Here is a 25,639-nt window from a genome sequence, read left to right on the forward strand (position 1 = left end):
TATACTTACGTGACCTCAATGATGTGAATATGACAAAATGAACATTCACTAAAAGAGGCTGAATAACTGAAACAATGCATATTCATGGCATCCTCTTGTGAAATGTCCGACAGTCTCAAATTTTAAGTCTGATACTCCATATACAGGCATCTTGCTCTCAATAATGTTCTCATCACGCATCTTTTGTCTGGTTAATGGCAGTGGTCTTGGGCTCTCTGAGGAGAGTTCAATTCTAAAACTTGCATCAGCAACGACAGCTGCTGTACACAATACATGATTTGTAGCCCACCATGCCTGTTAAGGTTTGGCGTTTAAGTCAAATACGTGTACCATCAATACAGCATAGACTATTAATGATGTAATAGTGTAATTGTAATTAAATTGCACCAAAGTGGTGTTTATGAAATAAGCTGATTATTATAGTTACTGGAGCCAGGTATGAGGCAGACATTGAATCAAATTACATACTTCTCATCATCAGATGGGTCAGGGTAAGAGTTCATGCCGGCTGATTTTCTTGTGTAAGGGGTTGGTCCGTTTTAATCCGCATCCAAGAATGTCAAAAACATCGTTGGTTCATAAAACAAAACTGTTTATAAAATCTGTTGTTGACCCTTATGTCAACACGGACCCCATTTATGCTTCTAAATCCGTTATGTTAATTCATCCTCAAGTAACATCTGCCTAATCCGGAAATTTTCAGATAAAGGAATTATGGGACAAAGGAACAATTTGTCATGCAGTTGACGCGCACTTATCCTGATTACCATGTACCTGACGACGCCTAACGCTGATTATTGTTTACATATTTCACCCATGCTGTAAACTGTTCCCATCAATAATATTCTGTTATATCTTCTGTATAAATAATAGTGTTATACCCACATACGTTTGACAAATTGGTATTTATGACTTTGTATTCATGACTCACTTGTGTATATATTGACTTTTTGTTCTCGTCGCTATATGTCTGAAATAAAGACGATGCGACGTTAAATTTTATCTCACTCACTCACTTTAAAGAACGTTTTGCATTGTTTAGTTGAGCCATGGTGAAGTTGTAAACAGTTCACCATCCCAGCTCCACACCCACCACGGAGTCCTGGAGTCCCACCACATGGACAATCCAGCCACAAGGATATTGGAATGGTATACTCAAGCAGATTAACCAAAAGTCAATCAATTCACCAGTTTGGCCCATAAGACACCACTTTATGGGCATACGACTCTAGGTAAAATGGGATATTTCACAATCAAAATTCAAGATTTGTTACATAAATAATTTGGCCAAGTCCAAAAGTAAAAAGTCAAATCAAAAGTCAAATCTGTACATACTCAATAAGTGTTCAGAGATTGGCATTACTAGCGGATTGATAGGACCGGGCCCATTCTACCACCCGTCTAGGTGAAGTCAGGGTGGAAGTGTTGTACTGGACAAAGGAAAGCTTTTTTCTGGAGCCAGTGCCCTCAACCACCAGACTACCTTTCTCCACCGACACAGGGGCCCACACGCTATTGATTTGTAAATTGACATTTTGGCATGTTAATGTTTTTTTTAATGAAATCACGCATTTTCTGAAGTCAGTATGGCAAATTAAACCATTTGACCACTGTCAGGACCACTTTCAGGAGTCTTTTATCTATTGCAAACCGAAATTGTTTCTGATTTGGTAAAATACATAACTTTGCATTATTCTTATTCAATGTCACAGGAACTTTTGTTGTTCAGCTGTATATGAATGGATCACTGAAAATCAGTGATGACACCAGTTGTTCCTCTTCTTTTTAAGCCTGTGTAGCACAAGCGACTCGCATAATTTGCATTAAGGCAAGTGACAGGCAGGAGTAAAAGGACACGAATAAACAGGAAAAATAATCAGCAACGTAAACAAACAGGTATACCTACATGTACGTCGACTGGATACAAAAATAGAGTCAAAGTCAAAGTCAAGTCAAAGATGTTTATTGTATCAAAGGCCATCGGCCCATATACAAGTTCAGATAAATACAGTGGGTGAGAATTTACAGATTGGGAGATACAACAAAAAATATATAAATATAACATTCATTTAACAATCGGTGATAATCATGAGGACTTTCTAGGGTGAGGTAATTAAATTATGAATTTCCACTCAACATGTTATTTCGTAGTTCCATCCCATGTTTTACAAATAAAGATAGTTTAAACATTACATCGGCATCATTCGATGACAAAATAGAAACAAAAGCTATTCTACTCGTCTTAGATAAGAAACATTCTGGTATATATTTATTACGTAATTCTGCATAATAAGGACATTCAAAGGTAAAATGTATTTCGTCTTCTATTGCAGAGTTACAGAATGGACAAATTCTTTGTATTCTTTCAAGTGATATATTCCGTCCATAGTTAATCATAAGTTTTGACAAGCCAAGTCTGTATTTAATATATCCATTTCTTAGGTGACTATTTGTTAAAACTGATAGATATTTTTCTGGCTCTAATAGAGTCTTAAATGTTCTGTACAAATCATAACGTGAACTATTTTCCAAGTTGCATTGCCACCCTTGATAGAACATATTTATTGCTATTTTACGAAAATCATTTAGAAATAAATGTTGATCACCAACAGATTGGTTAAGCCATATATACCCATATCCATGTGAGAATAATAGTGTCCTTATATGCGATACCCATGTAACCTTACCGATACTATCTAAATGAAAGAGAATGTTATATGCTTTTTTCGGAAGCTGATGTTCTGGCATACGGATGATATTAAACCAATATTTTAAACACTTTATTTGCGAATTAATGTAAAGTGGGTATCTTCCACATTCTCCATATATCATATTATGTGGTGTTGCTATTCCAACGCGAAGAAACTTTTCACATGCCAGTAGGTGAATTCCTTCTAAACATTCATATATTCGGTAACCCCACTCTTCAGATCCATGCAATAGAATTGGCTGTACTTGAGTATCAAATAATTTGAAAAATACTTTTGGTGTAATAACTCCAAGTTTATGTGAAACAGACATTATATTAAGTAAAGCTCTTTTCCCTCGCAGTGATAAGTCAGATACACATTTGTCCATATTCAGAGTCGCCACACATTGAAGGGTGCAATGATCACTTCCAGATGTAAATTGTCCAAAGAAATGTGTTTATTTTACAAAATTAACAAGATTATATATCACTTCCAGATGTAAGTGTGTCAAAGAAATACATAAGGCTTACAAAATGAAAGTATTTTAGGTGATGCATTGAAGTGTTTATTCGGGGTTTATATTTTAGATTTCAAACATGAAGTTATTGTGGATGAGCTTGTTCGGGTTCACAACTTGATAGTGATTCACACGCTTATCATATAGTCGGAATCGTTCAATCGACATTTGATAATGACGGAGTTGTGTCAGTTTTGTTTACATCATGCAAAGTATTTCTTTTTATGTAGACAAATCGCAATTAAACGGTGGCCTCTAGGGAGGTTGCGAAAAACACAAATAGAAAAGCATTGTGAAAATAATACATCCAAACATGGCTGTTTGATTTTCAATAGTCGATTATGTTTTGTTTGTTTGTTGTGTAACGCAGCACTCAGCAATAATCCAGCTATATGACGGCGGCGTACATAATCGAGTCTGGACCAGACAGTCCAGGGATTGACACCATGAACATCGATTTACACAATTGGGATCCATGACATGCATCAAAAAAGTCAGCGAGCCTGAAAACCCGATGCCGTTAGTCGCCCCTTACGTCAAGCATAGTCGGATCTTCACGGGTCAGTCGAGTATGTGCATGAGATTGATATGCTGAAGGGATATACTATGTAGAATAACATCATATGTCAGTTATCAAAACTCACTCATATGAATATTAATAATGTGAATTAACTTTTTTTTACTGTGCCGAACATGTAATGTTTGTCATAATGACGATATTTCCATTTAACAAAGAAACAACACCTTCAGTCTCTAATACTCGGCGAGGCCGTTGTATGTTTGTTGCAATGACATTACGCACGCCTGCAGGTAAGTTTGTGGAAAGGCCACGCCTTCCTCTGACATTTCCTGTCACAGTAAGACACAAGTTGACATCCCATGCATTTCTTGCAATCTGCGGATGTCCTGCCACAAGTGTCACAAGATTGGGTCGAGGGACTAGCTGCCTGGGGTGCTGCAGGATTATCCAGCTGGTTCCTGGAGGCGGAATTTCCACCAAAAACGTTATTTGCCATTTCTGTGAACGTTCCTGAAACATTGCGGGATATATAAAAAAATATTTTTCTTTGTCCATGAAATAGTTTCAAGAAATTGTTTCAGTACATTATCGCACATTCTGAAATCAATCATCTTTAAGTTGGGACTGATGGTATTGCCGGTACTGCTGAACAATTTATTTATATTTATGACGATTTATTAACATTGACTGATCTAAATCATTCAATTATAAATTGGATATAATATGAGTATAACAATGAACGTTCGTTAACAGGTGGCATACTCATGAAATCCTCTTGTGAAATTCCCGACAGACTCATGTTGTAAGTCTGAAAATCCATATACGGGTATCTTGCTCTCAGGAATGTTCTCATCACCCATCTCTCGTCTGGGTCTTGGCAGTGGTCCTGGGCTCTCCGACGAGAGTTCAATTCCAGAATTTGCATCAGTAACGAATACCCCTGTACACAAATTTGCATGTAAAACATCTACACTAACTGCAAAACAGAACCTTCTTCAGACCCAATGACAAATTGCATCACATTATTATATAAAACGTTAACGCCAAGGAACATAGATCCCGTTTTCGTTTGGCACTTAAGTATAGTAGATAACACAGCATAGAATATATATAATCTGTTGTTAATCAGATTAAATTTTACCAAAGCGGTGTTTTTGAATTATGAAATATACCAGAAAAAGATTATCATAGTCACCGGAGCCAAGTATTTTGCAGACTGTGAATCCATTTCCATCCAACCCATGATCACTGAAGTGAAGGGTAAGATATCGTCCCGGCTGATTTTACCTTGTGCAAAAAGCTGGTCTAGTTTATCCACATCTAAGAATGTCAAAAACATCGTTGGTATATTTTCATATATCTTCAGACCCTCCAGACAAAATCTGTTGTTGACTCTGGTTAAAGTATCTGGCTTACTTGGAACTCTGATGGCCACGTTCGTTGGTACCTGTTGGTAAAGGAAAACACTATATGAACATGCATTTGAATCCGTCAAAACCGGTCTGGACTATTCTTGATCTGTCAATACGGACCCCTTTTATGATCCCGAATTCACGATGTTAATATAGCTAAAAGTGACAAATATCATTCCATAATTTCAGAAATTGATGCGTCGACCCGCGAAGATCCGGGGTAGAATAGGTTCTCAGCAACCCATGCTTGTCGTAAAGGTCGACTATGCTTGTCGTAAGAGGCGACGAACGGGATCGGGTGGTCAGAATCGCTGACTTATTTGATGCATGTCATCGTATCCCAAATGCGTGGATCGATGCTGATGATGTCAATCAATGAATTGTCGAGTCCAGACTCGATTATTTACAGACCGCCTTCATATAGATGAAATATTGCTGAGTGCTGCGTTAAACAACAAACAAACAAACACTGATGTGTCGAATTTGTAAATTTCCTCCACGTGTCAGCCATGTAACGTTCTGAAACCTTTACTGAGCCCTTCAATGGTATGACCTTAATCATTCAACTATTGAGCTATAGTCGTATGATTGTCTTTGAAATCGTCGTAGAAAGCGTATGCTCAACTGTACCTCAAACGTAGTGAACTCGAGACCTCAAGGACCGACGCTGCTGACGTTTAGCTCGACATAAAGGGAAATCTGACTATTGAAGCCATCCCTCTTGTCATACAGTGAAGAGTTTTTTGACACTGTGAATCCTTATGCATTGAACTAAAATATGAGAGGTCGCACGTATATTTCTTGTTTAGGTGGGTAAATCCGTGGAAGGGAATTGGCTATTTAACCTTTATTGAACGATAGCGGATCATCGATATACCAGAACCTTTAGTTAAACTTCTTGGCCAAATTACCTTGTTTTGACAATCCGAGTAAAAATGCCTACTCAGAATCTCTGGAGAAAGATAAGTGTAACGTTCCTCGGTCGAACCCAAACTCCACGAGAGTAACAACAAACTTATGGTCGTTAAGACTTCATTTACTCAAGTGCCTTGAGGTGCGGCGCGTGCACAGTGACGCCATCAGCCCGTCCGGCTTGCGTCCTGTGACCTAACAAGTTGACACCTTTATAGTGTGTAAACACAACAATCTGTAACTATACATATGGTTACCTGGTTAACTAACAAAATGACCCATGGATGAAGAAGTGAAGTGTTTCCTTAAGTTTGTCATGTGGGATAGTGGTGTACAAAGTTGAAAAATCAAATGTTTTGACAGAATTAGATTTGGTTATTTTGTTAGATTACAGAAGTTCAAGACGATTCTTTGATATTTTTAGAATACGCAGATAGGTCAGCATTTATAACCAGACTCCACAACAACCGAGTCCGAGTCCTTACTTTTGATTGTGTTTCTCAAGTTTAATACTTGTGGTTTTACCAAAACATGAGCTTAGAATGGATTACATATATTATCAAAGGTTTGCAACTCCAATCCGGGTTAGAATAGGTTTTCAGCAACCCATGCTTTTAGTGTTAAAGGCTACTGACGGGATGGGGTCTTCAGGCTCCCTGACTTGGTTGATGTATGTGATCGTATCCCAATTGTGTACATCAGTGCTCGTGAACTCTCTCTGGAATGACTGGTCCAGACTCGATCATTTGCAGACCACCGGTCATAGCTTGATTATTGCTGAATGTAGCGTTAAACGACAAACAAACAAACAAACAATGTTTTTGAATTAATGTGTAACATCTGATACAGGGAACGGACTTGACGTGTAATTTTTAAACAAATAATGTTTTCAGTGTTCAAATCGCAATAGCAAGTGAAGTTTTCGCTGACCTGGACCTCTACAACAAACTTAACTTTCATGTTATGGTTGCTTAATTATGCATTCCTGCTTCAACGAGAAATTCAATGACGATTTTACAGAAGACACCTCAATGATATAACAGCCATATCCTCCATATGTACGTACTTACGCCAAATGAAAATGGAGCAGTTTTCATAAGGTACCCTACTATGTACTGCAACTGTTGCACTGGTGTGGCGGTTTCCAAATCAGTTAGAGGTTTCAGGTGCATGCATGACACATAACACATTAGTATTTCCTTTCCGAAATCTGACCGGGGAAGATCTGGAAGATTCACAATGAAGTCCTTGTCAAGTTTCTTCCATGGTAAAAGTCTGTCACCGAGAGTGAATCTGGGATCCTTTACGAGGTGAGCTTCAACTGTTCCTCTCTTCCTGGACAGTTTGATGCTGCTGGTGTTGATACAGATACCGCACGCAAACCGAAGTGTCTTACTAAAGCTTGTGGACCTGAAAATGTGAAACGGACATGAATGACACAATCCGGTCCAATCAACATAAATTCTTAGTGTTTACTGTTTCCCATCGTATACACTAAGTCAATGATTTATTTAAAGTTAGAGAAAACTGAATATAAAAAGGTGGTAATAGGTGGTACTTCATCACCCATTTCAGGAAAACGTAATTTCGAAAAGCGTTTACAAAGCCTGTTAGATGTAGGTTTCCAATGAATTAATCACTGGCATTTGTTTCGATTAGCTTTCTTTAGCAGAGAAATGGATTCAATGACACCAAGGCTTTGTTGTCTCACCCATTACGAGTGTTCTTCAGCACCACAACATATGGATCTCTTCTCTCATTGTCAGTTGTGAAGATTCCATCCTTCAGAAACTCTGGATCGGTTTTAATGGTTACATTGTAGTGATCGATGTCCTCAACTACAGTCTGAATGGTGCATGAATAGAAGGTTTTAAAAGTTCAGGCAATAAGCAGTGTGTCTCGAAATAATCACGTAATGGTTACATACAGAGTGATTCAAATACGAATGATAAAAATAATTAATATTGGGCTATTGTAGATATTCATAAAGATGATGTGAATAATATGCGTCAAAGTATTATCTTAAATGTTTTCACTATAATGCTGTCATTGGGATCGGAGGAAAGCATATTTAATAGTCAATATATGAACACGGACAGGCTGTTGTAAGGCAACGTATATTAAGGTAACTTTGAAATAGAACGACCTTATATTTATGAATTACTGTCGAATAGTGATGATACCAGGTGTTCGCGAAACGGTGAATGTATCCTGCTTCACCTGTGGCACACGTCACAACACATTCAAAGTCACTTGTTCACTCGAACAAACACGGGAATCAACGGTACAAGTCTACACAGGAATCGCAAGAAATATTCTTTTCACTGATGCGTAAATATCTTACAGCATTTCTTGTCCAGATGGGTAAATCAGTGCTAGGGAATTGGCGGTTGTACCAGGATAATAAAGAATGGATTCTGACTGGTCAAATATTAGTAATATCAGATATCTAATTCCATTCGATGCTCAAAGTTAACATGCATTCTCACATAACATTCCTGAGTATGAAAACCTATATCAAGAGCCAAATGCGTTTCTTCACACAACCATGGCTGGAAGTAACCCATCAGAATTGTATACGTTTGATATCAGCCTACCAAACATGGTGCCATCTATTTTGGAACACACACAATAAAGTAAAGACACAATCATCAGCCATAGAAATGAGCAGTACCTCCGACCCTCTCGGGTCGTACAATGCAAGACTCAGCTTCAGCTAAAACCGTCGGTTTTCATCCCCACTTCAGGATGGTTCTGATAGTAGTGAGTGAGTCAGTATGGTTTTACGCCGCTTTTAGCAATATTCCAGCAATATCACGGCGGGGGACATCAGAAATGGGCTTCACACATTGTACCCATGTCGGGAATTGAACCCGGGTCTTCGGCGTGACGAGCGAACGCTTTAACCACCAGGCTACCCGACCGCCCCGGTTCTGATAGTAATGAAGTTGTGCCTGCAGGCTCACGTTCACTAGTAAATCTTCATGTTAATTGTGAACATAACTACGGATCGGGGTTCTTGCAATTTGTAAATAAGACAACAACAATTTAGGCTGGCATAGAGAGTACAGAGTAACGGAAGTATGCCAGAAAAATCGAAGTTGGGGATGAGAGATAGTCACTCTGAATTTTGTATTACTGTTACTGGTGAAATATTTCAGGGGTACATGGATAAAAGGACATCTTCCAATTAACTAAAACAGCGTGATTTAATAAGTTGTTTGAGAGATACATTAGTTCAGCGCATATTGACACTATGTCTATAAACTGTCATCCCTACAATGGAAGATGTCTTGTTTATTTTGAACTTGAGTCATGTTTGTTACGTTATTATGCCTGTGATTGCTTTGAGGCACGTTCTAAGATAGCTGGCCTTTTTGCTATGTCTAAGTGCGCGTTCCAAGACAGCACCAGTTTTAAAGCACTCTTGCATGGTAACAAGGTAACGCTCGGTTTCAAATTAAAATTAGAGGTTTCGAATGAACAGTTAGACTACCCATAATTTCAAAGCGCCATTATTAAACTATATCAGATCCTCAACTATACTTTAAGTTGAACTTCTTTGCCAAATTCCCGTTTTGATTTTGCTAATCACAGCAGAAATTCTGACTTACGAGGGGCGTTCAATAAGTTTTGCAACTTCAATATGAGACCCTATCTTTTGCACTTTTTTTCTTCAATATAATCTCCATTCACCTAAATAAACCAATAAACGTATTCTATTGTTCTTGTCCTTCAAGCTTTTAATACCACTTTTATAGAAATCCGCAGATTAGCCCTCTAACCACGCCTCTGTGGCAGCCTTTATGTCTTCGTCATCCGGGAAGCGTCTTCCACGTAGGGCAGATTTCATTTGCGGGAACATGAAATATTCACTGGGGACTAAGTCTGGCCTGCAGGGTAGGTGATTTAACTGTTCGAAGCCACATTAACATATGGCGGCCTGTGCAATACTCGACGTTGTCATGCAAAAGTAGAATACCATCTGTTAACATCCCACAGCGTTTCTGGCGAATAGATTTTCGCAATCCTTCCATTACATTAGCATAATACTGTCCATTGATTGTAGGTTTTGGTGGCATGTAATTAATCTATCAGTAATATGCGTCTTGCACCAAAATATGGTGGCCATTACCTTGCCAGCCGATGGTTGAGTGCGAAACTTCAGAGGTGGAAAATTGGGGTATTTCCATTGCATGGATTCCAATTTAGTTTCTGGGTCCCAGTGGTGGATCCATATGTCATCACCTGTCACTAGATGAGAAAGAAATCTTGAGCTCTGAGGTTTCTAGGTATCTTGCAGATACCTTGGACATACCGAGATGCTCATGAATAATGGTTACAACAGTTCCAACTGATATTTTGAATTCCGAAGAAAGTTCAGATGCTTTCACTCGTCCGTCAGACACAATTCTTCTTTCTATAGCAGCAATGGTTTCCGGTTGGGTGGCATCTGAAGATCTGCCTGACCTTGGGTCATCGTCTATGGACTCCCTACCCCTTTTAAACTGTAGAGACCACCGGCAAACTGTGGAATAATCAGGAGCATCCTTACTCATGTGAACATGGATTTCTTTTGCTTTGCATCCCTCCTTGGTAAGAAACTTGATTACTGAGCGTTGTTCATGTTTGAGAGAATCCATGATTGTGACCACCCTTAGGTGAATCAAGCCATCATATCTAACTTATTTTTGTGTCTGGAACTTGTTATGACACATGTCAACCCGATGTTATGACTAGTGTCACATCTGCCACAAGTTGACATTGTTTGTGTAAACACAAATGCCCAAGCTGCAAAACTTATTGAACGCCCCTCGTATATGCATAAAGAAGCAGATCAGCAAGGAGGGGAGCACAATTATTGCCTATGGTGTTGCCTTAATGGTTTGCGTGACCACCTGGTATTGTTGCTTTCCATTGTGCGATTCCCATATCATAAGCATGTCTGATAGGAACACAGTCCATTGGCTGATAGTTAATACAACCTGACATTGAGATATGGATATTTATTTCATATATATGAAATATAAACACTAGTGCAATCAACGCCAACGCAGTTTGTATATGCCCATATATATATATATATAAAACAGTTAGACTGATGTGAATCAATTACAAACTACTTGCAACAAGTGTCCGACAAGTGTATCAATCATCTTACTCCAATTGTCTGACAATTAAGTATACACAAGAGCAGTCTTTACATGACGCTGGCTCAATTTCAACATTTTGTGAAATTATGACAAACAGTTAAAGAGAAATTGAAACATTAGCCCTCAGTAAACATTATGCTACATATTGAATGGAGAAGGAACATATTTTATTTGGCTTTAAAGGTAAATGTAATAAACCCTTAAATGCTATTTCCTTCGTTACCAGAACTATATTTATAACAAAAATAGAAAGAAGAAATGTTACTTTCAACAACTTCAGAGAGAAATACTAAACTACCATGACGCAACTAAATTTATTGCAGTCTCAAACTGCAGTCAATCCAAGTTTTTCTCCTGGTCATCATTCCATATAATATTTACAGAATTGAGGTAAATATACTTTTGAACAATTATAACTGTATGCTCTACCGAAACATAGATACGTAATTTGTGTCTGTTCTTTCTGTTGTTGATGTTGATACTGGAACCTGATATAGAGTAATAGATGAATATATGGTATATGCATGCACCATTCCCTTACTTGTGAGCACTCTTCTGAATGAACGGACTGACTATGATTGGATGATGTACAGCTGGGAATTGATGCACATATGACTCGATTATGTAATGAAGGCTTTATGTACACCATTGCTTACATGTGCTTTTTCCAGTGATTGGAATAAAAAATACCAAACAGCAGATCGTGTTGAGTACAGGGTATTCATTGCCGTTTACCGTACTGACATTTAACAGACTAATTCCCGATTTTCAAATTCATCGATCTCATTTGGAGCCAAACGGACTGTAAATAGTGTCACTCATCACTGCTCTTACAGGTCAAATGAAAACTCTGATGATGTTTCCAGGCAGTGTGATAGCAGAGCAATTTGAGTCGAGTTATCGGAGTGATGTTTTTAATGAAGCACAGAGTTGTGAAGAACGTTCAACTATCATAAAAAGGAATGAGAACCAACTGAACTACAGGGCAGTTGACGTGGGCCTGGCTATTGAGAAAGAGTTGAAGGATGCTGATAAATACGGTCATTTGAAAATCATTAGAATGCAAAGCAAGGTCTTTGAGATTGGAGTTGTGAAGAAGGTGGTTACTAAATGTCTCCTGGCTTACTCCGAAGTGATAAATCTGTCTGTTCAAGACCAAGAGAAATGGTCTCAAATGTTGTGCAGAAAAACTGTGTCTCTTTTGGCTAGCTGTGGTTTAGTAAAGGAAATGAATGTGATTTTGTTCTACTTTCCTGGACAATTACCGTAGGTGGATCAGAAGCATTTTCAAGTTTCAATCAGAGGGCAGAAAGTGACAGAGTGTGTGTGTGTGTGTGTGTGTGTGTGTGTGTGTGTGTGTGTGGGGTCTTATCATGTCCAGATGTGATGATGTCAGCATGCCCAGTTTGAAGGGTGTTTTCAAATTGCTGCGGGTTGAAAGAGGGTTCTCAGTTAGTAAAGATGAAGTGGAGAACAAATAAGAAGAGTCGCCGAGAGCACAGAGACTGTTACGTGACCAAGTTAAGGCTTGTGGAGTCTTGAATGTACCAGCCACCGAGCCACGTTTCTGAATCTAATGCTTTAAGGAGAAGTGCAAAGGTAAATGCAGTGCAGCTGAAACAGCCAGATGAGGCGCTTGATGCAAACCTTGACAGTCTGAAGACATGTTGAATAAGATAAAAGTGCAGTTAAGTCAGTGTCAATCTATTCCTTCACCGGTTCAAATGACTCCTGAAATATTGATAAACACTTGTTTTTGTTTTTTCACTCTAATCAGTTCAAGCTCTGTTCCGTTCTAGGTCACTAAACCTGTTAAAAGTGTTTTGCGTTTTACATTATAAGGCCTTATGTCTGTGTGCAAAGGCATTGAAAGGGCCTTTAAAAGCTAAAACTCTGCATTAACCATAATTGTGTGACATGCATGTTGTACAAGCAACGTGGGATATAACAATGTGGGATAATCTACATACAGACCATATAAACATGCATTAGAAACAAGACGTGTACAGTTTAAGAAGACGGCTATCAAATGGCCCGAGTATATGAAAATCAAATACAGCATAGCTGCACACATACAAAACAGTGATAAATATGAACTTACGAACGTGTTTCCTGAAGTGTTTGTATCTTCAGTTGCTTTACCTGAAACATGGAATATAATATGTATATGTCCAATTTATTAAAACAATAACCGTGAGAACAGAAGCTCTCCTGGAAATGTAGTCAACAGTTACATATGTTAGCAAACATTGTCACCAAACCGGATCCAATCCTCTTGACCCACTTGGGGCGTCATCATTGGTTTAGAACAAGCATGTGAAGTTGCACCTTCATAGGTCAAGTAGTTGCTGAGGAGATGATGTTTACAGTGTAATAAATGCATTTTTTCAGAGAATTTATGTGCATGGTTCAAAGTACCATTGTCACAAACGAGTCCACATTTAATATATCATGAACTTTGCAACATACATTTATGTGAAATACAACTATAACAAATAGGTACTATTGACGGACAAACATGTCATGACATAAGCAAACTTGACTTTAACTCAAATGAGCTAAAAAAAATATATAGATGAGAAGCTTGTACTTAAAACGCATATATGATATACATTTGTTTGTATTTAACGCTGCAGTCACCAATATACCAGCTATACATGTATATGGCGGCGGTCTGTAAATGACAACATGCGCATCAATCAAGGCAATTGTGAAATGAACCAAGTCACCGAGCCTGACCATCCGGCCCATTTAGTCTACAAGCATAATATGTTGCTGGGGACCTATAATTTTACTCGGAATCCACATGAGTGTAGCTTAACATAAAGGATATTTGAAATACTTATTTTATTAACCTACTCTTCATCTATTTAAGACAAGAAACAGAACAAGCTTTTATCATTTAAAAAAGTAAAATTTGCAAAATAGTTTAACTGTACAAAAAAAGATAGCGAACTGTAGAACTGTAATACACACCTGTGGTGATCCTGGTCAGTCGATGCATCAATCTGTCCTTTGATTTACTGTCGATTGTAGTCGTGTCATAACCACTAGAATCACTGACGTCCAGCACCTCTTTTCTACTTTTTAGCTGTGCAAGACATTTCGACAGGGCATCTCCTCCTTTAACACGAACGTGAGGTATTCGTCATTGACACCTCTTTAAACTGATTAAACCGAACATGTTACCGCAGATACACAATTTATACAAGTAGTACATATCTGGATAACATACTGATTTCTTTGTTTGTTGTAAAGTTTATACTATGGTCCAGCCATATAACGGCGGTCTGCAAATAATCGAGTCTGGTTCAGACAATCCAGTTATTGACATCATGAGCATGCATCTACTAAGTCTGCGAACCTGAACTCCCGATCCGGTTAGTCTGACGACAAGCAAAATCGCCTTTTACGGAAAGCATGGGTTGATGAAGACCTATTCTAATATCCGGATCTTCACGGGTCTTTTTCCTGTGTGTATACATGGCATCATTTCGGTACAGAAAGGTCATTGATGGGTGCACATTATACAATGGTTTAAGACCATACTGTTGATCACCGTTGGTCTCTAAGCAGGTGCAAATGCAAAAGTAAACTATCGACTGACGTACAACCATTTGACTTAAACCTAAAAACATTAGTTACTTTCGACTTCCTTCTACACATTTCCTCATTTCCCAAATACCCATGAAGAATGGGTACTGATAACATTTGCCAATATAAGTGACACACTCATACGTTTAGTGTAGTGGCGCTGCAAAAGAACACCTTTTTTTACAGTCAAGTATACGTTTTTGGTCGTTGTACTTTGACCTTGTTTAAATGAGCTTCATGGAAGACAAAATATCATTATTATTTCCATTTATCTCAAACCAGAACATATTTTTAGGATGTAGGCCTATCACAACCTCTTACCATCTGCATACAGCGTCAACAGTTCCTGTTCCCTGCTTGCCTTCCATCTCAAGGCTAACTTTGTTACTCCAACAAAAGACCCGTCTACAAGGATATTCCTAAAATGAATTAATGAAGGACACACAATCAGTGGAATGTTCTGGTACTATCATTTGAAAAACCATTCATATCGATTCATGTTCTCTCTGTGTAGTGTAAATATAAACGTCTACATCCGATAATAAGCAGTACTGATTATCCACCGAAACAGATTTCATTAGCGTAAAAGACAAAATGACAGTGTAAATAATATGAATGGATCAGTAAAGCAACAAAACCCTTTCCATAATCCATTGTATAATTTCGATAATATTTGTCTTTCATATATGTTTATGAATCACTAGAAAAGTAAGGGTGTATAAAAGTATTAGACGCATGACAGCCTTTGCAAAAGACATAAGAGTCTTTTACTTACTCATGACCAAGGGGGCACGGGTGGCCCAGTCGTCTAAGGCGCCGCGATTCGCTGTGCAGAGTTGCGTCCCTTGGGCACGCCAGAAACCTATGATTGTGGGTTCGAATCCCGGTTCGCGCCGATTATGTTTCTAAGGTTTGTCAGCACGATACCCGTGCTCGTGGGTTTCACCGAAGTGGTAAACGTCTGAGACCTGCATCACTTCGGGCTTTCCTCCCACATTAAGCTTACACGCTGTGATATAACTGGAATACTGTTAAAAGCGGTGTTAAACCCAACTCACTCACTCACTCACTTACTCATGACCAAGTGTGAGTTCTTCAGCAAGGTGGAGACCAAACAGGGTTGGATACATCAACTGAGGAACATCCAAGCACAGACGCAAAAACGATTCCAATGTGGTACCGCTGCCTTTGTTCCAATGAAAGGTCTCTGTCCTCAGAACACCATTTGGCCTAGGAAAAAGAGACTCTAAACTTCACACAAAAGAATCATCATTTGCAACACAAAGAGCAACAGTTGCGTTTTGCTTTGGAACATTCTTCCAATTATTTAGCAAGAACACTCAAGCTCCTTAAAGCTGCTTACTGTTTGAGTCTCTCTTGACTAAGGACCAGCAATGGAATCAGGCCAACTCTATCGGCAATGTTCGATGTGTCGATGAAGTCAAACAGGAGATTGTCTGGAAGGTCTGTGTCACAAACTTCTGTTGCATCACCCAGCCACAGGTAGATCTGAAATTATGCATCGTAATGTGACCTTATTTTACAAGCTTTCGAAACACCAATTAAGATATCTTTATGTTACAATATCTGTGTCTTAATATTGAAACAACATATCTTTTGCCCACTAATGAGTAATCGTTTACAAGTTCAAACGTTGTCCAAGTTGTTTTAATGACCAGTGTATGGTTGTATCTAGTTTGCCCATACCTAATTTCTTTTGCTGTGTGTTTGTTGCGATTTAAGGGCATGTGATCGTTTTTATTCAAACGTGGGTTATATGTATATTCATGTAAAATGAATACTACTTTCATCTACAAATATACATCCATGTACAAAACATACCCTGGTAGTACATCCAGTCTTTATTGCTGCTTGGTAGCTCTTCACCCATTTCCTCAATAGTTCAATAAATAAAGAGCACATTGTGACATCTCCACCATTGTATCTAGAGAGAAATATTTAAGGTTATTCATGTTTATGCAAGCATTAATGGCGCTGGCCCGTAAATGCATTTGCAATAAAATAATATTAATGACCCTACCTGTCAAGCTGAAGTTCCACGTCATAACACATAAAAGGGCAGCTGTTGTCCTCAACTCTCCAATTATCACGTCCTGGTCTGAAAAATGTTACGTTGCCATGGAAACGATCCAGTATTGTTTGAGAGGTCAGTGCTGACGAATTAACCCTAGAAACGCCACTTGTGAAGTATTCACGAACTTCTTGTTGATATCTGAAAACAATTGTGAATAGTTCGTCAAAGCAGATCAATAAAATAAGTATTTGCATTCTACTGAGCTAATCAAAGAGTTATTTAAAAGAGTTTTGGTTAATAGATTTCACATAGTCCTGAACAAGTAGCTGAAATCAAACCACCTGGAGAAATTCCTACATTTCTTAACGTTTCTCTTTATCTTGTAAGCAGCAGAATCTCTGCACTTAACATATCGTTTTTTTTAAACAAAAGTAGTAATTGCACTATCGTTTTACTGGATTGTCTGATTCATAACTTGATCGTCTGATCAGGACTCGATTATAAACTGGTACGGGTTTTTTCAATGAATTTGTTATGAAAAAACATTGATCAGAGGAATGAGCAAACGTTATGTTGTTATTTTTTTATAACATAACCTTTACAACACTTTATATGAAGCAGTTACTTTTGTCGCCGCTAAAAATAGTGTCAAGCATTTTAGAAAGAAACTATTGGTCAATTTAGCATCACTCGGGCATCCTCGAATAACCAAGGTATTATATCTCATTCTATTAAATTTCTCCAGTGGCAGCCATAGCTTCATTTCGAGAGTGACGTCACCAGCTCTATCTCTCTCATCTCTCTAGCGCTCAAGAGAGTAATTTATTGGATGGCTCTCTTTACCGTCTTGCCATTCTAATAAGTATGGCGGCGAAAGGGTCCACGGTATTTATCAACCCAGCTTGAAATATAATAAACAATATAATGATACTATGTGTACACAAAGAAAAAAAGATCCGTGAAAATCCGGATTAGAATAGGTCTTCAGCAACCCATGCTTTCTTAAAAGGCGACTATGTTTGTCGTAAGGAGCGACTAACGGGATTAGGTGTTCAGGCTCAGTGACTTGGTTGATGCATGTCATGCTAATCCAATTGCGTAGATCGATGCTCACGATGTCAATCACTGGATTGTCTGGTCCAGACTCGATTTTTTTACAGACCGCCGTCATTTAGCTGGGATATTGCTGAGTGCGGCGATAAACAACAAACCAACCAACTTTAAAATTAACTAAATGAAACCTATGGGCATGGTGATGGTAAACATGGATCATAATTCTAGAAATACTTTAATTATATTAAAATCAAAATCCCTTACACCCCTGCAAAAGTTAGTGATGCCTTTGAAACGTGTAATACCTGTCTTTCAAACGTTGTGTCGAATCCAAGCGCTTGCTTTGGTCCACCAGCCGGGAGGAAACTCTCAGTACCGCTCTTTCAGGGAAGTCATTCATATTCATCGTGTTAAGAAAATTGGTTCGTTTATCGATAGTCTGTCTAGCTGAGATTTTAACTTCCAACCAAGACCGGAGGGCCTGTTTGATTTTCAGTTCTGTCTTTCCATTTCCAAAATATATACCATGACTGCCTGATTTGAGTCCTGATAATTCTTCCATCACCACTTTCAGCTTCTGTAGGTGTGTCGAGGACAATAACACATCGTACCAAACAGCCCACAGAGTCTTCAATTCTTCAGTATTTGTTGGATTAATAGTTCGAGCTAGGAAGAGTAAAACCAAATCCCGAGCCAAGATACCTTCTTCGATGTCATTGACGTGAAAGTTTATTGTCTGGTTCTTTGTTTTTGTCGTACCATCTTGATGTAGTTCGTGCATTGTGTGAAGGACGTGCCTGACGTCGCCACATCCTAGCAGCAGGATGTCGCACTCCCCAGCAACCTGGCATCCATGGGTAACATCCACAGATCGAGTGTTTCCAATCGGATAATAAATCTCATCAGTATCACCATCAGCGTGTGTAAAGATAACGGCACGATCTGTTTCGAACAGAAAATATATTTTAGTACCTAATGTATACGACTTCAGATAAGACAAACCCTGATAATATTAGTACAACAAAGCTGCTTCATTGTGAATACAGTTATAATCTTAATTATTTTTTATTCATTTTCATATTGTTTAAATGAGATGATCTCAGATCAATAACATGAATGTTTGTGATTCAAGCAACATCACTGTAAAGGAATTTACATTGATAATTGCTATTAATGTCTGTGACGGGTATCGTAGTCTTTAGCCTTTTACTGTTTTGATAAAGTTTGTTATTTTTTTAAATCAAATCCAATGTTCAAGTGTATACTTTCTTTAGCCAGGCAGTTTATATGCAACTCATGTGTCTCCCTCAGTCCAGAGTGGTATACAGCTAACGTGACTTAACATATGCTGAGCTATGGTCCCCTAAAGCATTTGGGCGAGTCAGTGAATGCTGTCAGCAATATTCCATCTATATCAGCAATATTCCATCTATATCATAGCAGCCTGTATATAGTCAAATCAGACCAAGTTATGTAATCGATCAACACGATTTTCCAGTTCATCGACTCTTACGACGATATGTTACGTCCATCGTTGAGAGGGAAAGGTGGTGGAGGGTGCATATCAGATATATTATATACATCATTCACAACTATAGGCGGGAGAAGGTGTATATCGCATGTTGTCCATCACTCAGAACGAAAGAAGGTGGAGGGTGGATATTGTATATTTTATATACATCATTCAGACTAACGACATGCTTCTTCCAGTAATGTGTTTCGTGTATTTTTCTAGTAGTAAGCCTCCTAAGATGAGCAACACATTCTCCCACATATTTCATTCTAAATTAAAAAGAAGATTACTGGTACACATACTCCACCTTATGCCATTCCAAATTATTCAGATGATATATCTACATTTATTTTTCTTAATTATGCATATCACCATGTCTACAGTACTCGCTAAGATCGTTTTGCAATAACCGTTACCACTAACTCGAACAGGATAGATACTTGCAATTTGGGACTTAAGAACGTCTTTAAAAAATCACCAACTGCAAGAGGGTTGTCAGGTGTTCAGGCTTAGACCTCAGAGTCATTCTCATGATTTTTGTGGCAGTTGTACTCCCTTTTTACTCTGATAGGATAAGCATAATATTGTTCTCTTGTTGTTTAAAGCACCCTAGTATTGATATTGTGGTCTCGGGATGACTGCCATATTTTTATTATATACCCTAACATCAAGCTGTAAGATGTATCTATTTACACCATAGGGAGGGGGGACTCAAATTTCTTACTCCCCGGGTTGACATCGCACATTCAGAATGCATTGACAGGACATATCAGCCCGGCAGGGGGTGTAATACGGGTCTAGTTATAACACCCCCTGTCATATGACCGTATCTATGTTGGCTCTATTACACATGCAAAATGCCTCACGTCATTGATGGGTATATGATTACTTTATATACCCTCCTACGTTTATATCTTGGAAATATCATATTGTACGTTACAGGAAATATCATATTGTACCTTACAGGAAATATCATATTGTACCTTACAGGAAATATCATATTGTACCTTACTGGGTCAAAAGTGCATACTCATAAATATCTGCCTCCTGCATATCTGAACAAACATACCATCTGTAATGAATGAACATGCTCACTGCACGTCTAACCTATATCTCTCTCAAATAACATAACACAAACATCCTAGGAGTTCTATATCCTCTATACCAACCTTTAAAAAGTGACATAACTTATTTAAACGCTATAAATTAAATAATAGTTTTCCTTTGGCTCTTCTTATTTTGAGTAGAATATTGACTATTTTTATTACACAAATCACTATTTACAGGAATGTCATGATGCCTTTGTAATGTACAACAAATAGACATTTAAGATGTCCTTTTGACTGAATCAGACGTGATTCAAAGTGATTCAGAATTAAAATGCAAATGTAGTTAATATTGCCATTTTAAGATAGCATTCACTATATTATTAAACATGTCATCCCATCATGAAGTTAACAATAAATAAACCACAAAACAAATTTCCTTTATGTTGCTGTATTCAGTATATCATTTACATTTTCTGATACTGTTTCATGTTTTGTGACTTAAGGGCAACTTCTGTTATCAATAGACTGATTAACATCGTCTCTATACATGTCACCGGAAAGAGTTTGTTTGTTTGTTTGTTGTTTAATGTCGCACTCAGCAATATTCCAACTATTTGACGGCGGTCTGTAAAATAATCGAGTCTGGACCAGACAATCCAGTGATTGACATCATGAGCATCGATCCACGCAATTGGGATCGATGACATGTTTCAACTAAGTCAGCGAGCCTGACCACCCGATCCCGTTAGTCGCCTTTTACGACAAGCATAGTCGCCTTTTACGGCAAGTATAGGTTGCTGAAGACCTATTCTACCCCGGAATCTTCACGGGTCTCAGTTGATAGAGCTAGACTGTTAGCGTAAATGATAGACAAAAAGAAGGGGTGATATGGTCCTTAATAAATCAAACTTCCCCATGAGAAGGGATAGCAGTTTCGGGGAATAAGCTACATCACAGTTTTGATACGAATTTGCTCTTACTCATTAGCCCACTGGAAATTACATTGCGTCTTACTTTCGCATTACTACTTTTCATAGGTTGCCATATTTAGTTGACTCAGTGGCAGAGGAGCAGTTTGTTAAAATAAACAACAGAGCTCGTGCAGGTGATTTTGATCACATTAACTGTTTGCGGATTGAGTACACAATTGAGTTTCCTATGGTGTTTTTACCACTTCTGGTGGCAACAAACGCAGTGTCATTACAAGCATATAAGGTCGCGATGGCCTGGATGAACACGAAACATACCCTGATTCTCGTTGTCACATTGAACAGTTCATGTGTTCCTTCTATAACGCAGGTCATTAACGTACAGATACATATGCTCATAGAGAAAGAGATCTTACCACGAAGAGACATCCTGTCGCGTGGGACGGTGTAACAGCTAGCACCCCACACAACTTTCTATGAAACGCATAGCGCTTCCTGGAATTGAGGATACTATTGACAGCTTTCGCCACGCTACCTGAGCAAAGGGAGGCAACCTGTCATTACTTCATTTACAGCCACTGACTCGACTTTGTTGTAACACAGCCTGATCTATTCGGCGTTCAAATACGCCCTTAATTCGTGCGGCATATGTCATACTCACGAGTATTACGGGGAGGGGATTTTGTGTATTGTATATTGTGACAGACACGTGGATGGCTATAAGACACATATATATGGCAACATTTAGATTGACAACGGTATGCGTCCAGTGCTGAATACGTACCCAGAATATATGGTTTAAGAAGCGTCAAAAATGGAATTTGGTGGTTACAATGTTTAACCCTAGGACACGTGTTTCATGGAACGCAGACAGTGTGGATCTCTTGTCCTTTATTTCTACCACCAGTGGAATGTATTGTCCCAACTCGATCAATATAGAGGCCTTGCTGTACTGCAGAGAAGCGCTACAATATTAACTATAATGGCAGTCATATCTTACAAAATATGTTGCTACATGTACTTGTAAGGTAAAGTATCTGTACTCCGTAATTGTGGGTATACATAATAGAAAAAGTCAACGCCAGAGAATAACTAGTCTCGCTTATCAGCCGAAGCAGTTTTCACTGGAGAAAATAGACATAATAGCGATGGAAATGATATGAATGGGTCACAGAATATATTTGATGACACCAGGTGATCGCGAACAAGTCATGTTCGGATTTGATTTTCAAAGGTGTCATTTCGTTTTCCATTTAATATTCGAAGATATATACATATATGTGTAAATTTCGCATTCATGAGATTAATTCAGTTCTGCATTATAGTTGTGAAAGTGAATGAAATCTCGTGATGTTTTAATAAATGCACAAAGTAGTTGCGGTGTCACAGTGGTCACGGATATCCAATCAAAACGAATACAGCTGGGTCAACCGTGTACGACGCACGTGTGGCGTACAGATGTAGTATCTGACCACCTGTATCTTCACCATGTCGGTAATAAAGTTACATATCTATTTATATAGATAGACATATCATATCAGAGGTCCTGGTCAATTTGTAGAATATTAAAGTAAATGCAATCTGAAGTTTACTGAGAAAACAATATGTGAAATACTGGACTTCCTCATTGATAATATATATGTAAAGTTTGGGGGTAAGATATTTAGGCAAGAAGTAGGCATCCCCATGGGCACCAATTGCGATGCCCTTGTTGCTGATGTGTTTCTTTATGCACAGGAATCGGAATTCCTGCACGGATGGGCAAAGTCAAAACAAGGTAATTTGGCCAAGAAGTTTAACTTGAGCTTCAATATATCGATTATCATATATGTTCAATAACCATTTCCCTTCCACAGAGTTACCCACCTGAACTAGAAATAAAGGAGAACAGCGCTTCATCTGATTCATATTTACATCTGTTCATAAAGATTAAGAGTGACAAAACACTCTCCACAAGACTGTATGACAACTTTCCAATAGTCAACTTTCCCTTTCCCTGCACTATTCCTGCAGCTCCAGCCATTGGTGTCTACATTTTACAACTTTTGAGGTACAATCGAGCATGCTTTTTCAACCACGATTTCAAAGAGCGTCACACGACACTTGCTCAGAACCTGTTTGATCAAGGTTACAACATCCAAGGCCTCAGTAAAGCTTTCAAAAAGGAATATGGAAGACATGTGGAGGACATTTCCAAATTTGACGCATCAGTGACAAAAAATATGTCTGATGCAATTCCCGTTCTTTTTCAGGTGAACAACTGACTTGTCTTTGCATGTACTTGTGACGGGTGCCATCGGAGGGGCAGGATATGCCCATCTTTTCGCGAGCACCTGGTATCATCCTTATTTGATGGTGATTCATAAACACATGCTCATGATATAGTCGTGATCGTATAAACGAGCCTGTTTTTTGCAGACATTTCAAATGAATATGGAAAGGGTTTTGTCGCTTTTATTCAGACTACGTTGCAAAATTCTACGATATAAGAGGTGTTTATATTGTCTTTTAATGAGTATAAAAATTGTTGCCAACTTATTTTATTTTTACCCTGATGCCATTGTCGAAAGTGTGCATATTCTTAATTTTCCATTGTTGGATCCAAAAGTGTTTCCTCCTACAGAATCCCAGTGATAGTTCATTCTTAACCGCTGAGGCCAAAGCTATCCTGACAGCTTTGACCTATGTTAATGGAAAAAGGTGGGACACCTAGGTAGGAATCAATAAACTTCATGAATCTAAACCAATAATCAGTCATACCAACTTGTGTTATCAGTTAAGACATGATAAGGTCGTTTTGCGACGATGTCGTATTGTCCACAGTCGGTTTACCCACGAATATAACCGCTTAAAACAGATGAGGACGAATCTCATAAGTGTATCCGTTGTGATGAAAGCTTCACCGCCAAGCATATATTGCATGACTGTGTGGACGTAATTGCTAGGGATCCACATTATCAAACAGTAAATCAGAAAGATCTCTTTTCCCGTTTAAGCGGGCATCAAATTTTCAAGTACTTGAAAGAAATTGGCCAGTATAATAACTTTTAAAATATGAATGTGAATAATTTATTGCTTGTTTTTAAATTTGGTGAGATGCTTTTATCAACAAAGAGTATCGAAGTTTCTGTCCAGGAGGTTAAAGTGCCGTTAAATGATTTTCCTCCTGTGTCACTAGCCATCCACAACCTTAGCCATGGACAAGCATAAATCAATAGAAACAAATTTTGTTCATAAAATATTCTGTTACGTATCATATGGGTATAGGATATTGGTATAGTTAATTGGCTTATATGATGCGTCTTAAAGATATTGCGAAAAAGAAAGAAATGCATATTCTTGTCATCTTTTCACACTTTAGATTACCTAAATCAAACTAAATAGTCTACTACAATATAGTTATTTACTTTAAAGATGTAGTGTTGGGTAAATACATTCCAAAATGTTCATTTTACATAATATATTAAGGCTGTTGGTCATGCTCAAACGAAATATACTAGAATTTCATCCCTTCACGGCGGCCATCTTGGATTTTGCGGCCATATTGTCTTTTGGGGGGTGGCCCCCATATCTGAAAATATTTGGAATGTCATTACCTACAAATGTGCCAAGTTTAATGCTTTTATCACAAAATGCACACGTTTTCACGATATGGCGCCCATTATGGCTATCAAACAATTTGTTCGTGAAGGAGTGAACAGAAATGTACTTTCGTGATTAAATTTACAATTTTCAAAAGTATGTCGTTCTGATCACTCTGGTCAGAATATTTCTTTAGAATAAGGATTTTATCTAATAATATTTACGTATATGTGACATGGGTGTATAATCAAAATCCCCATTCTTTTGACGATTTAACACGAAAAAAGCGCGGTAACCATTTTGCTAATCCGTAGCATTGTATAAAATATGAGTTACACGATGTTGAACCTGGGGTGATTGGGGTGATGATGGTTACATATTTGATTTTGCGTATTCAGTGTTTGACATCTTAATTCACTGTTGTAAAGGGACATTTCCACCATATATGGTCCGGTGGCACTATGTGGTTGTGAATAGTGAGGGAACATACATCGTCCCGTGGCACCAAGACGGTTAAGGGACGTAACTCCCAATGGAATGTTTGGGACGGATGACGTCGCGACAAAAGCAACTCCCCGCGTTAATATTGATCGCTTTAAATAATTAAGGTTTGGTGTTTAAATGGATTATTTTGTTAGGATTTTTGTATATGTCAGTATAAGGATTGAAGTTTTATTTGC

At 38.2% G+C, this 25,639-nt stretch overlaps 1 protein-coding gene across 1 annotated transcript; it reads right to left on the reverse strand.

The window, feature by feature from the left end:
• Positions 1–1,947: 1,947 nt before the first annotated feature.
• LOC139464020 (uncharacterized) lies at positions 1,948–21,864 on the reverse strand. Its single transcript, XM_071245532.1, has 14 exons — positions 21,794–21,864; positions 18,192–18,828; positions 16,840–17,031; positions 16,641–16,743; positions 16,162–16,307; positions 15,873–16,028; positions 15,120–15,217; positions 14,181–14,327; positions 13,306–13,346; positions 7,763–7,896; positions 7,122–7,461; positions 4,923–5,174; positions 4,490–4,667; positions 1,948–4,237 (listed from the first exon to the last, which is right to left on the reverse strand). The coding sequence occupies exons 1-14, from the start codon at positions 21,804–21,806 to the stop codon at positions 4,002–4,004; spliced, it is 2,673 nt and encodes an 890-aa protein (XP_071101633.1). The 5' UTR covers positions 21,807–21,864; the 3' UTR covers positions 1,948–4,001.
• Positions 21,865–25,639: the final 3,775 nt, after the last annotated feature.

This window comes from Haliotis cracherodii, unplaced genomic scaffold (genome assembly GCF_022045235.1).
Source record: "Haliotis cracherodii isolate W230 unplaced genomic scaffold, xgHalCrac1.p SCAF_16, whole genome shotgun sequence".
NCBI lineage: Eukaryota > Metazoa > Mollusca > Gastropoda > Lepetellida > Haliotidae > Haliotis > Haliotis cracherodii.